Source organism: Stomoxys calcitrans, chromosome 5 (genome assembly GCF_963082655.1).
Source record: "Stomoxys calcitrans chromosome 5, idStoCalc2.1, whole genome shotgun sequence".
NCBI classification, from domain to species: Eukaryota; Metazoa; Arthropoda; class Insecta; order Diptera; family Muscidae; genus Stomoxys; species Stomoxys calcitrans.
Window position 1 is genome coordinate 155922028 of NC_081556.1, and position 12489 is coordinate 155934516.

Sequence of the window (12489 nt, forward strand, 5' to 3'; positions counted from 1 at the left end):
ATTTCTTCTTCTTCCGTGACACGACAACCCACAGGCCACAACCATTATTCATCCGTTGAAAAGCCGAGAAATTAAGGTTTTTCGGCCAAAATTATAAAGATAAAGTTCATCCAAAGGTAAAAAAATGTATACAAATTGCCACAGTTTTCCCAAATGTGTCGAGATAACGTTTAAACTTATGGTGACGCTCACAGAGAAACACGAAAATGAATTGCTTTAAATTAAAACATGTGGCGACCGGGAGATGTAACAACACTGACATACTTTGAATGAGATTAATTTTAAATATGTTTTATTTTGTTTCATTGTGCTGGTTTTAAGTTCATCAGATTTGCAAACCTTTTTATTTAGTTGGAATTACAAATGTTTTTGGAATACAAAACGAAAGAAATGTTCACATGATGCAATAGTCTGTACGTTGCATGTAAGAGAGCCATAAAACGATTCTCTTATCTCTTGCGGCCGTCAGTTTGTTTCTTATCAATTCTCCCCCTCTCTTTGTGTGTTGCTTTTTATTTATTTATAATTGCAATAGGTGCAATAAAACCGGATATTATGGGGTTTTTATTATCATATTTGGTATTTTTTCTAATTTATTTTGGGTTTTTTTGCAGATAAAGCAAGTCTTATCACAATGGTGAAAGAAAACGAAACAGCAAATCCAAATGCGAACACCGGCGAAGGTGCGGAGGGTCCCTCAAAAAAAGCAGCCAAGAAACAGGCCAAGGAAGCTTTGAAAGCTGCCAAGGTATGTATGTGAGATTGCACCAAACTTACAGCCCGTTTTACCAAATACATTGTTTTCTCGTAGAAAGCCGAACATAAGGCGGCTGCTGGAAAGGGGGAGAATGGCGATAATGCTGGAGACTCTGCTGAAGATTGTTCCGCAGGCCGTTATGGCATGTGTGGTATCATCAATTCTAAGGAAAAACACGACGAAAGGAAATTTGTTGCTGTTACTGAACTAAGTAGTCATATGGGTAAAGGTCCTGTGTGGGTGCGTGGTCGTGTACACACATGCAGAGCAAAGGGCAAGCAGTGTTTCTTGGTTTTACGCCAGCAAAGCAGTACGGTCCAATGTATATTGGCAGTGGGAGACAATGTTTCGAAACAAATGGTCAAGTTTGCAGGAAAGTAGGTTAACGTTTTTCCTCGATTAGTAAATTGAGCCAATGTTTAATAAATTCTCTACTTACATTTTAGCTTGAACAAGGAAAGCATTATCGATATTGAAGCTGAGGCCGTGAGTGTTCCCAGCAAAATCGAGTCTTGTACAGAGCAAAATCTTGAACTGTCCATTAAACAACTGTTTGTAGTGTCACAAGCCAAGGCCCAGCTGCCTTTGCAAATCGAAGATGCATCGCGTCCTGACAATCCTGATGACACCGAGGGCCTTAATATTCGTGTTAACCAGGACACACGTTTGGACAATCGTGTTCTGGATTTAAGAACGCCAGCCAATCAAGCCATCTTCCGTTTGGAAGCCGGTGTTTGCCGTTTATTCCGTGACATACTTACCGACAAGGGCTTCACAGAAATCCATACACCGAAAATCATATCCGCCGCCAGTGAGGGCGGTGCCAATGTCTTCACAGTCAGCTATTTCAAAGGTATTTGTTGGTGGTTTAGTATAAAAATGATAACCCCGTTTAACCTATAATCAATGATTTTTCTTAGATTCTGCTTACTTGGCACAATCCCCTCAACTGTACAAACAAATGGCCATTGCTGCTGACTTTGACAAAGTGTTTACGGTGGGTGCTGTGTTTCGTGCCGAGGATTCCAACACTCATAGGCATTTAACCGAATTCGTTGGCCTTGATTTGGAGATGTCTTTCAAATATCACTACCATGAAGTGTTACACACTATTGGGAATACCTTTACCGATATTTTCAAGGGATTACGTGATCGCTACAGTCGCGAAATTGAAGCTGTTGGACAACAGTACAAAGTGGAACCATTTAAATTCTTGGAGCCTCCTTTAATTCTGCAATTTTCCGAAGGTGTAGCCATGCTTAGGGAAGCAGGTGTTGAGACTGGCGATGAGGAGGATCTTTCGACGCCTAATGAAAAGCTATTGGGTCGTTTGGTTAAGGCCAAATATGACACTGACTTTTACATTTTGGATAAATTCCCCTTGGCCATTCGGCCGTTCTATACCATGCCCGATCCCAATAACCCCATCTATTCCAATTCTTACGATATGTTTATGAGAGGTGAAGAAATATTGTCGGGAGCCCAGAGAATACACGATCCAGAATTCCTAACAGAAAGAGCAAAACACCATGGAATTGGTAAGTGCAGCTTTGAAATCCATGTTGAATGAATTTAATCGCTCTAACGCTATTTCAGATATTACTAAAATCGCTGCCTACATTGAATCCTTCCGTTTTGGCTGTCCCCCACATGCTGGCGGTGGTATTGGCATGGAACGTGTAGTCATGTTGTATTTGGGCCTTGACAATATCCGCAAGACCTCCATGTTCCCCCGTGACCCCAAGAGATTGACGCCTTAAGCCAATTCAAATCAAACGCATTTTTACATACATACACATAGGACGTACAAGCTTTAAGCTTTAGTAAAGGCCCAGTTTCTTTAATGTATGTTACTTTTCGACGTTTCTTAGTTTCCATTTTACTTTGTTTTTTTTTTTAGTTCTTAAATATTTGATTTGATTCATTCATAAACTTCATTGCTTTTTTCCTCTATTCATTGATTTACTTAAATGTTATATGCGAAACTTTTATCTTAAATTTAATTATATTTTCGTTGTTTAACAACAAATCACCACGACTTTTCTATATGAACACAAAATCCTTTCGGATCATACCACAAGGCTGATTTATACTTTTAGCCCAAAAAAGAAAAAAGCTAAATTGGATACATTTTGGAACTCTATAATTATTTTTTCAATCAATAAAATCGTATATTTTTATTGCATATTCAAAACACATAAAATTTTTTTTTTTCGTAAAATTGATGGGGTGTAATGAAATGGGATAGGATAACCGATTCGGATCCATGCAAATCTTTTCCAATGCTACATTAAATATCATGATGTTCACATGGGGCTGTCGCACAAAATGTGCTATTTTTTCTTTGGTTAATTCAGTGAATTATGTTCTACATTTTCAAATGTCTGAAAAAAAATTACCATTTTACCCGCGAGAGCCCATTGTTTTTTTATACCCTCCACCATAGGATAGGGGTATACTAACTTCGCCATTTCGTTTGTAACACAACGAAATATTGGTCTAGGACCCCATAAAGTATATATATCCTTGATCACCATGACATGACGATCTAGCCGTTTCCGTCCGTCTGTCTGTGGAATGCACGCTAACTTTTGAAGGAGTATAGATAGTCACTTGAAATTTTGCACACATACTTCTTATCGGTGTAGGTTGATTGGGATTGTAAATGGGCCATATCGGTCCATATTTTGATATAGCTGCAATATAAACCGATCTTGGATCTTGATTTCTAGAGCCTATAGACAATTCTTATCCGATTTAGCTGAAATTTTATATGAAGGGTTTTATTATGACTTCCAATAACAATGCCAAGTAAGGTCAAAATCGGATAATAAATTGATATAGCTGCCATATAAACCGATTTCTTTAGCCTCTAGAGAGCGCAATTATTATCCCATTTGGCAAAAAATGTGCATGCAATATTTTGTTTCGACTTCCAATAACTATGCCAAGTATGGTCCAAATCGGTTTATAAGCTTAAATAGCTCCCATATAAAATGATCTACCGATTATACTTCTTGAGCCTATAGAGGGCGCAATTCTAATCCGATTTGCCGACTTCTCCTACGACCTTTAGCATGCGTGCCATTTGGTCTGAATCGGTCTATAATCCGATATAACTTTTATGTAAACCAATCTCCCGATATTATTTCTTGAGCTCCTGTAGCGCGCAATTCTCATTCGGCCACAACATCCAAACAAAGTATGGTGCGGATCGATTCATAACCTAATATGGCTCCAATAACATGGCAATTTTTATCCATTATCCTTTGTTTACCTATAAAGAGATACTGGGCAAAGAACCTGACAAATGTGATCCATGGTGGAGGATATATAATGGGTCGATTATAGAAAGCAACCACCGTTCAGTTGAGTGGTTGTCTGACAACGCAACCAAAAAAAATTCTATTATGTATGGCAATTGATGCCGGTTGTTGGTGTAGCCACATTTTCATTTGGAGGTGGCGATCCGCGTCAAGCTCCTGTAGGTGAGCAAGCGATTTCGGTCCAAAGTAAAGATCGCCGCGGGAACAAGGTGGCCATTGGTAATTTAAATGCGGCAATAACTCGCCTTGTCATATCGAGTATCATAGGCATTCCGTATTCGTGCAAGAGCGCGTGCCGCCCCGTCTCTCACTGATTATCCGATGATTATCCATGACTGCTGTTGCAGCTACTCTGTATGGAGCATTCCTCTATTCGCAACCAGAGGGCACGCCCGGTAGCTCGCAGCTAAGCTTTTCGTGACAGCAATGAACACCACACAGATTGGACCTCAATGTTCCAGCCTGTGTTGTGCTCACAACTATCCAGTGCCGGGGAATAGTGTTTCGGCAGTGCCGCAGCAAAAAAATTTGTAAATAAATATTGAAACGACCACAAAAAATGATAGAATTTGTGAAATACCATGATTTGGTTTTATATCCAAGTTAATTTGCAATAAATCTGCTGACCTCCGTATAATGGAAAAAGTTAGACAACCCTGGCGGAGTGTCTACTAAAAATCAACGCCAATATCCTCCAAGAAGGCGCAGATCAAGGCCAGTTCTTCAAAATCATGCAGAGTTATGAATTCATGAAGGGTTGTACATGCCTATAACTCAGGGAATTCACGTCGAACCAACCTTACTTATCGCATAGAAAAATTATATGCTCTGGAATATCACACTGCCCAAGATTGTCTGAATCTAACACTTCCATTCTGGGCAATGTAGCCTTGCGGAAGCTGTGACGACTCATAATACGATTAAGAGTTTTTATTCTGGCATGTTCCAGGTCATTTAACATAGTTTTCCAAATAACGCTGGGAAATATTTCAAAATAATGTGATTTACCATTAGCCTAGAGGTGGGCATTTTAGTTCCTTTTAGTGATCGCTCCTTTTAGTTTCGTTCCACAAAAGGAACTAGTTCCTTTTGCTAGTTCCTACAAAACAAAAAAAGCTTCGAATTTTGTTTTGAACCTTATTTGTAAATATAGATTAAAACGTTCAGACTGTATAAGTAATTGAATTTGAAATTAATTTTTTACATTGTTTTAAATCAGTCTTAAGTCTCAGTGCTTCTTTCAGCACAAAAAGGAATTTTGGAACTAAAAAGTCTAGAGCACTCTGCGTACCACCATGGTTTGGGTATACGCGTTCGAGGATGTGTTTCTTTCTATAACTGTTTAAACCTTGCCAGTGAAATAACTCCAGAAAAGATGACTTAGCTTGCATTCCTTTGCACATACGGGCAGTTCCACATTAAACGGCAAATGATTCCTTTTCGTGGGTTTTGTTCTCTGCGTTCTCCAAAAAAATCTGCAATTCATGTCATTTATCGGAGTAACGTCTAATGGCGATTTCTGGTTTTCGTTAACGCTAAAAGTGGGGCTGCCAACATTAGTACACATAAATTACGAATGTCTTACAACCTCATTGAGGAATTCACCATTGCCATCAGAAGAAGACTTACCCCATTATGCAGCCTTTGCATTGAAATCTCCTGCCAAACCCGTAAGTCCATTAAATCGATACATTATAGTCCTAATGGTACATACACCATTATCAGGTTAAGCAGATCCAATGGGAGATATGTAAGTCTCATCCTGCTGCGTCAACTGACTGTCATACCGTCAGGGCATCCAGTTAATAAATTAAAACATAAATGATAGGGTATCCAGTTTCTTTGTTAAGGATCACGATATAAAATGTCCAAACTCCAGGGTGTCAACTAATCACTTGATATCCACGTAACAGTACATAAATAGACAAACGTCCACCCTTTAAAAAAATACATTAAACTATAGCCTCACGATCAGTAAAACGAAAATACGCTTAGGTGAAACTGTAACAACACTAAACGAATGAAATAACAATCAGGACCCCAAACAGATCCGTCACCAACAAAATCCAAATGTAAAGTCGGAGAGTATATTCAAAGGTCTGCAACCCTGTCATCATTTACAGTATCCACATATACCATAAAAGCACCAACATTCTCAGCATCATACTCAAACTTCTTGTTAAAAACGGTAGTACGTGTGGGGGTGTAGGAGGAATATCATTCACCGCTGTGCCATTATCACCAAAGAGCGTAAGAAAGAAGAAGAGTTGGCATTATAGCCCAATTCGGGATGACGGGTGACAAAGTTTAAAGACACAACATGTTTGAATTGCTTACGACATTTCGTTTTTCCTTTTATTCCAACTTTCGGTTGCAACGAAACGAAGCAAAATACGAAAAAATGTTCGAACGAATGCCCGAATTAAAACAGAAAAACCCGAAAATGTTGCAACCCTCAATGTGAATCCAATTGGAATACAATTGGTGAATCCAATTGGAATACATGGAAAAGGTTGTGTCTTTAACGCGAGTTATTTTACGGTATGGGGAAGATAAAGCAGAAACCCACTCTTCTTTTTTCTTACGCTCTTTGATTATCACCATCTGTCGTTTGATTTTGTTTGTTAATCTTACTTAGACTTCAGCTTCTAGAACGCACACAATTCCCTTCTCTCTTCCTGTTGATTTTCTTGACCTTACTGTGATGCCTACATCTTCCCCTATCCACATCAGGCGGCGGAGAGAGGGGAGGGGGAGGGAGGTTTGGCCATTCCCCAAATTAAAAACTACACTTAACGCTACACCTGTCAGCAACGTTTTATCCATAAAAAGATTCAAAACAGGATTCACTAATAGAAGGTTAGGTCACTTGCGAAAACATAAAGTGGATAGGCCCCATTAATATCATTTAGGATGTTAAATCTGCAGATGGAAAATGTCATTAAGAGCGTGTGCCGAATGATAGCAATCTCCTATGGTGAGATGTAAAAATGGGGTTGTTTTTTACACAGGTGAGATAAAATTTAATTTTTTAAAAATAATGAACGGAACCCATGCCAGAGGTAAACAAACTATTGACGCCGCTATAGAAGAATCACTAAACGGCGGCGCCATCTTTTCAATAAACTACAAACAAAAAACTTTACTTTTGTCCATTATTGTTGACTGACATGGGACTTTGCTCAATGAAACGTCAAATTTGCTGTGCTGTCAAATATCTTACTAGCCCCTGGGCTACTCAAAGATTATTCACCACACTTAACGTCATAATTATTCACCACACTTAACGTCATTTGTTACCATTCGACACACAGCATAAAAGCGTGTGTCGAATGATATTTTGTTTGGGTATCAAAATTGAAATTAGTGTATCAAACATATTTGAACATTTTCATAAGTACACATTTACTTCTGCCCAGTCGAGCAGCAGTAAATGTGTATTCGTCGTTGTTTATCATGGGTTGTTATCATGACATAATTACCAGGTAGTGTACCGTAAACAGCTGACTAAAATTTTTTCTCGCGAGTGCACTATCTGTCAACGAATTTTGGTTGTGTGAGTATTATAATTAAGAACTATACAACACAAATAATGAAAATGGCACGAACATGGCGTAACATACACAAAATCAGAGTTGGTACTAATCACTGATTTTGACAGAAAGTGCACTCAATATTTTGTTGTTGGGCAACTGCCACAACCTGTAAATGAATATATCTTGTTAAAGTATAAAGCATTTAACGCGAAGAGCGTTAAAAGAATCCGCTAGACTGGAGCGTCATTCTGTCTTGTCATACGTAAGGTAGTGTTTTAAGGCGCCAAAATTAAAAAATTGTTGGAGCGTGATTAGACCAATACTTACGCCTCAGTAGTTTGGTGGACTGCTATGGAGAAAAGTGCAGCATAAGGACCATACAACAGGTCAGAGAACACTTTGTCTTGGCATAGGCGGATGAGGACCACGCCCATTGGGGCACTGGAGATTATTCTAGATATTCGATTTATTGACATACAGATTAAGTGTGAGGCAGCCACTGCCGCTATGAGACTTAAGGCGATGGGAGAATGGATTGAGGATGGGAGCAGCTCATACCATCACGGTATAATCGAGGCGACGTTAGGAAACCTGGAAGGAAGGGAAGAGGTTTATAATCCGATGAAACTAGAAGCCGAGTGCGAGACACTGCTGCCATCGGCACAGTCTTGCATGATGGAACCCTAGTATTGCCATCTGGAAGATCATGTTATAAGGATGGATCAAAGCAAAGTGGCCATGGGGGTTTACATTGAGAACCCAGGGACTGAGATAAGTTTTAGACTGCCTGACCTTAATACAGTCCTGCAGGCGGGGATCCGGACGATCACGGAGTGTGTGATGTGGAGCTTACGCGAGGACGTCGAGTGTGAACATCCTTACCGACTGTAAAATTGTCATAAGGGCAATAACAACCAGGACGGTAAGGTGACGAACAGTCTTGCAGTGTAAGAAGGAGATTAACGCCTTCTTTGAGGATGGGAAAATCCGCATCGTTTGGTGCCGGGCCATAACGGAGTAAGGGGTAATGAAAGGGCAGACGATTTGGCTGTGAAGGCCAGAGGACTGCCGTCAATAAACGAAGCCTTTCGGCTCGACGAAGTTTGAGTTAAGGAAATGGGCGAAGAAAGCGCATGCAACCTTGTGGAACAGCGAAGCGGTCGGTAGGACGGCGAAAATCCTATGGAGGGATCCACATGGTGAGAAGACGAGGCAATTACTGAAAGGAAGCAAAAAGGGAGTCAGTATAGCTATTGGTATCATAACGGGACACATAGGACTACGAGCACTTATGTAAAAACGGTGCGGCAAGTGATAGCATGTGTAGGGCATGGGGGGAAGATGATGAGACGTTGGAGCTTTTCCTTTGTCATTGCCCGGCTTTCGCATCTAACAGATACCGGCACTTAGGTGGAGACACGATACCAGATATGAACTAACTTAGGGGAGTGGTATTGAAAACAATAAAGGATTTTGTAAGTAGCACAGAATTCCTAACTTAAAATTTTCTTTTTAGAGGTTACTTTATAGTTTTTAGAGTGAATAACATGCCGATTACTGGCTTAGATGTATGTCCATAGTGGCATGTGGCGGATTAATATCTGCACCCTCTTTTCAACCTAACCTAACCTAGCTCGTTGCTTTCTGTTATTTGTTTGCAGAGTTGCATTTTTCAATGCAACGCTCAAAAACAAAGCTCAATGCTCGAAAAGAGCATAGAAATAAGAGAGAAATTTTTGTGCTCTCAAATTTTTACATCAAAAGCTTGGCATTATGGCATATAGGTGTCGTAAAATTAAAAAAATTCAAATTGACAGCAAAAAGAAGAAAAATAAATAAAAGAAAAAAAAAACACTTATTGGAAGCAACGACTGCCGAAACCCTATATACGTGCATTACGCCATATTTTCATTCACGGGAAAGGAAATAATGCATATTTAGAAAATGCAAACGATGCAAACTGCATGCCATTGAGAACAGATTTTTTATCTGTACTCTCAACCAAATTTGTTGCTCAAAACAGCAAAAAAGTTTGCTAAAACAGCAGTTTTTGTCTGCTGAGAATGGGAAAGCAGATATGACAGCTGTTTCAGTAAACATAGGTCTGCTGTATTAGCAAACATTTCGAAAAGCTAAATAAGCAAACAAAATCTGCTGTTTTAAGTACAAAAATCTGTTGAAAAAATTGTTTTGCTATTTTTTATGTTTGTCTGTTACTTGTTTTGATTACTTTAGACATTTTTTTTTTAGAAATTTTGTTGATTTTAATTTGTGGAATATTACTACTGTAAAGAAGCTTCCTGATCCATCCATTGGTTTACGTTTCGAAATGTGGCTGAGCTCGCTATCAGTTTTTGTTATTGCTCTACTAGTACCTGATTGGGATGACCTTTTGCATCTAAATTAAAGGATACATTTCTTTGATAACCAGTCTGATTAAGCGGATGTTTACATTCGGAAGTTATTGGGGCTTTTAAAGTGATCTGGATGGTTCAACGGTAGGAACTAGAAGCCATCGTCCTTCTTCTGTTAATGTGGTATCACAATGGACGAAAACGTCTAAGTCAATTTGAAGGCAGACTGCCACTTAAACCTAACCTAAAAGAAAAAAAGTTATGAAAATTATACAAGTATACAGTGGTGATTATAAACATCCACTGAGACACACATTTACATTTGTATTTTATATTTTCTTCTAACATCCCCTTCATAATTAAGCAGCAAACAACAGACTTTTCAGCAGTAATTCTTCTGCTCTGCAGAACTACTGTTGTAATAGTAGGACTACTACTACAATAGCAGCAAAATTAACTACTAATATTCAGCAGACAGTGTTTGCTATTTTCAGCAAACTTTTTTCTATGAGTGTATATAATTTATCAATGCGCCTATTCTATTTTGGTATAAAAAGTAGCTTTGAAACATGTTTATTTAAAAGCTTCATTAAGTTTTGTGAATATGGCTGAGAATATTTAAGTAAGAGCCGGTGCTATCCGGCCTCCCACTGAGATTCACCGCTGATTGACCACGACTGCAATAACAGTTACTCCGTAGGGAGCATTCCACTATTTGCTACCTGTGGACGCGCCCCGTGGCTCCCAGCTAAGCTTCTCGTGATCGGAACTCAAAGTTCCAGTCCGTGTGGTGCCCATGTGTGAGTAACTTTTAAGTGATTTCACTCTTCAAGCACATGATACATATATTCTTGAACACTGTCAAGTTTCGGTATCCTGCCAACGAATAAAGCTTTCCGCACACAAAAAAAAAAAACTCTTATAAAAAACCAACTACCAAATTTGTATGTGAAACTTTAAATTCTCAACAAGACTTGACAGACAAAATTATTGAAATTTTTTTGACTTTCAACAAATTCTTTAATTGAGGTAGTTGTTAAAATAGGCGTACTACCATGTAGAGCACAAAACTCCCATGCCATTTGTGAAATCCATGTTCGAGTCCGCGGGTCGGCCAAAAAAATTATTTTTTTTTTTATTAAACTTATTTTAGAAAATTCTTCATAAAAAATATGAATTTCGTATTCAGAAAAAACATTTTTTACATTGTTTTTTATGTTTTTTTTTTTTTGATTTAATTAATTGAGACACTTATTACTGTGCAGCAGTACTTATTGATTTATTTCATCATAAAGAAGATGACGTCGGTAGTCTAGAGGATGCGTGCAAGACTACCAAACATGAGATCCACGAGTTCAATACTCTGGGGCGCCAAAATTATTAAAATTTGTTTTTAAGGGTAATAGTAGAGAGTGACAGAGGAAACCCTGAGAGCAGCAGTAAAAAGAACGAGACAAAGCAGCGCGAGCCGAACAAAGAAAACAAAAACACCACCACCCGAAGCAAAGCATATGTGTTGGCTGGTTCGATGGGTTTTTGCCTTGTTATGGATATATTGTTGTTATATGTTGGCTTGCAAAGTGTGCCTTTCCACAACAAATTTGTACTTTGGTTCGTTGAGATTCAAAATAAATTGTTGCAGGAAAATTAACAAATTTCGTAGTTGTTTTTTCGACCAAAGTTGTGGTTTTTCAAAATTATTTTTATCTGTGCACAAACACGAGATTGTGCAATTGCAGTCCAATTTGACCAAGATTTGTCGTACTGCGTTCTATTACGACTTTTAACATATATGCCAAGAATTGTTCTAAATAGCCCATAACTGAATTTAGCTTATCTTGTATAAAATTTACAGTTTTTTTCTATTTGAACACCTTCAGGAAGAAATACTAAAGTTTTATTTTATTATAACTTTGGTAAAAAAAATAAATATAACATATGAATGAATGGAATTTCGAATGTTTTGGTACAAAAAAAATCATTCGAAATTCCAGACAAATCGGATAAGAATTGCACTCATCGGTTAATTGATTTCTTTGGCTGTTTAAAACGTACACTGAAAGAAAAAATTTACTTTTCCCAGACATGCACATTATATTTAATACCGTTTGGTATTAATTTAATACCGGCCAAAGGAAAATATTAGGACATGACGGCGCTACGTATATAGTCTTGCCATGGCCCCAAAAGTTTTGTTTGGTACAAGGCTAAACAAAAATTTAGTTTGTCGCTATCATAAAATATTATTAAATAATATAATAAGGACGATACTCATCTATATCATAAAACTTCTGTGGTCCAAAATCATTATTAGTGTGTTGGTGTGTTTACACACATGGTTCTGGGAATCAAAGTATATACATGAAATTAATTTTTGAACAAAGAAATCGAGGTTGCTCAAGATGTCAATAAAATTGTTTTTAGTAATTACTAGTTGGACAGGGCCCGCTTCGCTGCCCTTTTTCTCACTCTCTTATTTTATCTGAGACCAATACTGGCACGGTCAGTAAAAAAGG

At 38.2% G+C, this 12489-nt stretch overlaps 1 protein-coding gene across 1 annotated transcript; it reads left to right on the plus strand.

The window, feature by feature from the left end:
* On the plus strand, positions 1 to 2960 carry LOC106081950 (aspartate--tRNA ligase, cytoplasmic). Its single transcript, XM_013244232.2, has 6 exons — positions 1 to 116; positions 615 to 748; positions 812 to 1134; positions 1204 to 1610; positions 1678 to 2295; positions 2354 to 2960. Exons 2-6 carry the CDS (start codon positions 635 to 637, stop codon positions 2515 to 2517), a joined length of 1626 nt encoding a protein of 541 aa, XP_013099686.2. The 5' UTR covers positions 1 to 116; positions 615 to 634; the 3' UTR covers positions 2518 to 2960.
* The last annotated feature ends 9529 nt before the right edge of the window (positions 2961 to 12489 follow it).

Excerpts from the sequence above, each read along its gene's own strand:
- LOC106081950 (XM_013244232.2), top strand. The coding sequence starts at position 635 with ATGGTGAAAGAAAACGAAACAGCAAATCCAAATGCGAACACCGGCGAA. Across the intron at positions 1,611-1,677 it reads CACAGTCAGCTATTTCAAAG|ATTCTGCTTACTTGGCACAA; the intron begins GTATTTGTTGGT and ends GATTTTTCTTAG. Across the intron at positions 2,296-2,353 it reads AGCAAAACACCATGGAATTG|ATATTACTAAAATCGCTGCC; the intron begins GTAAGTGCAGCT and ends ACGCTATTTCAG.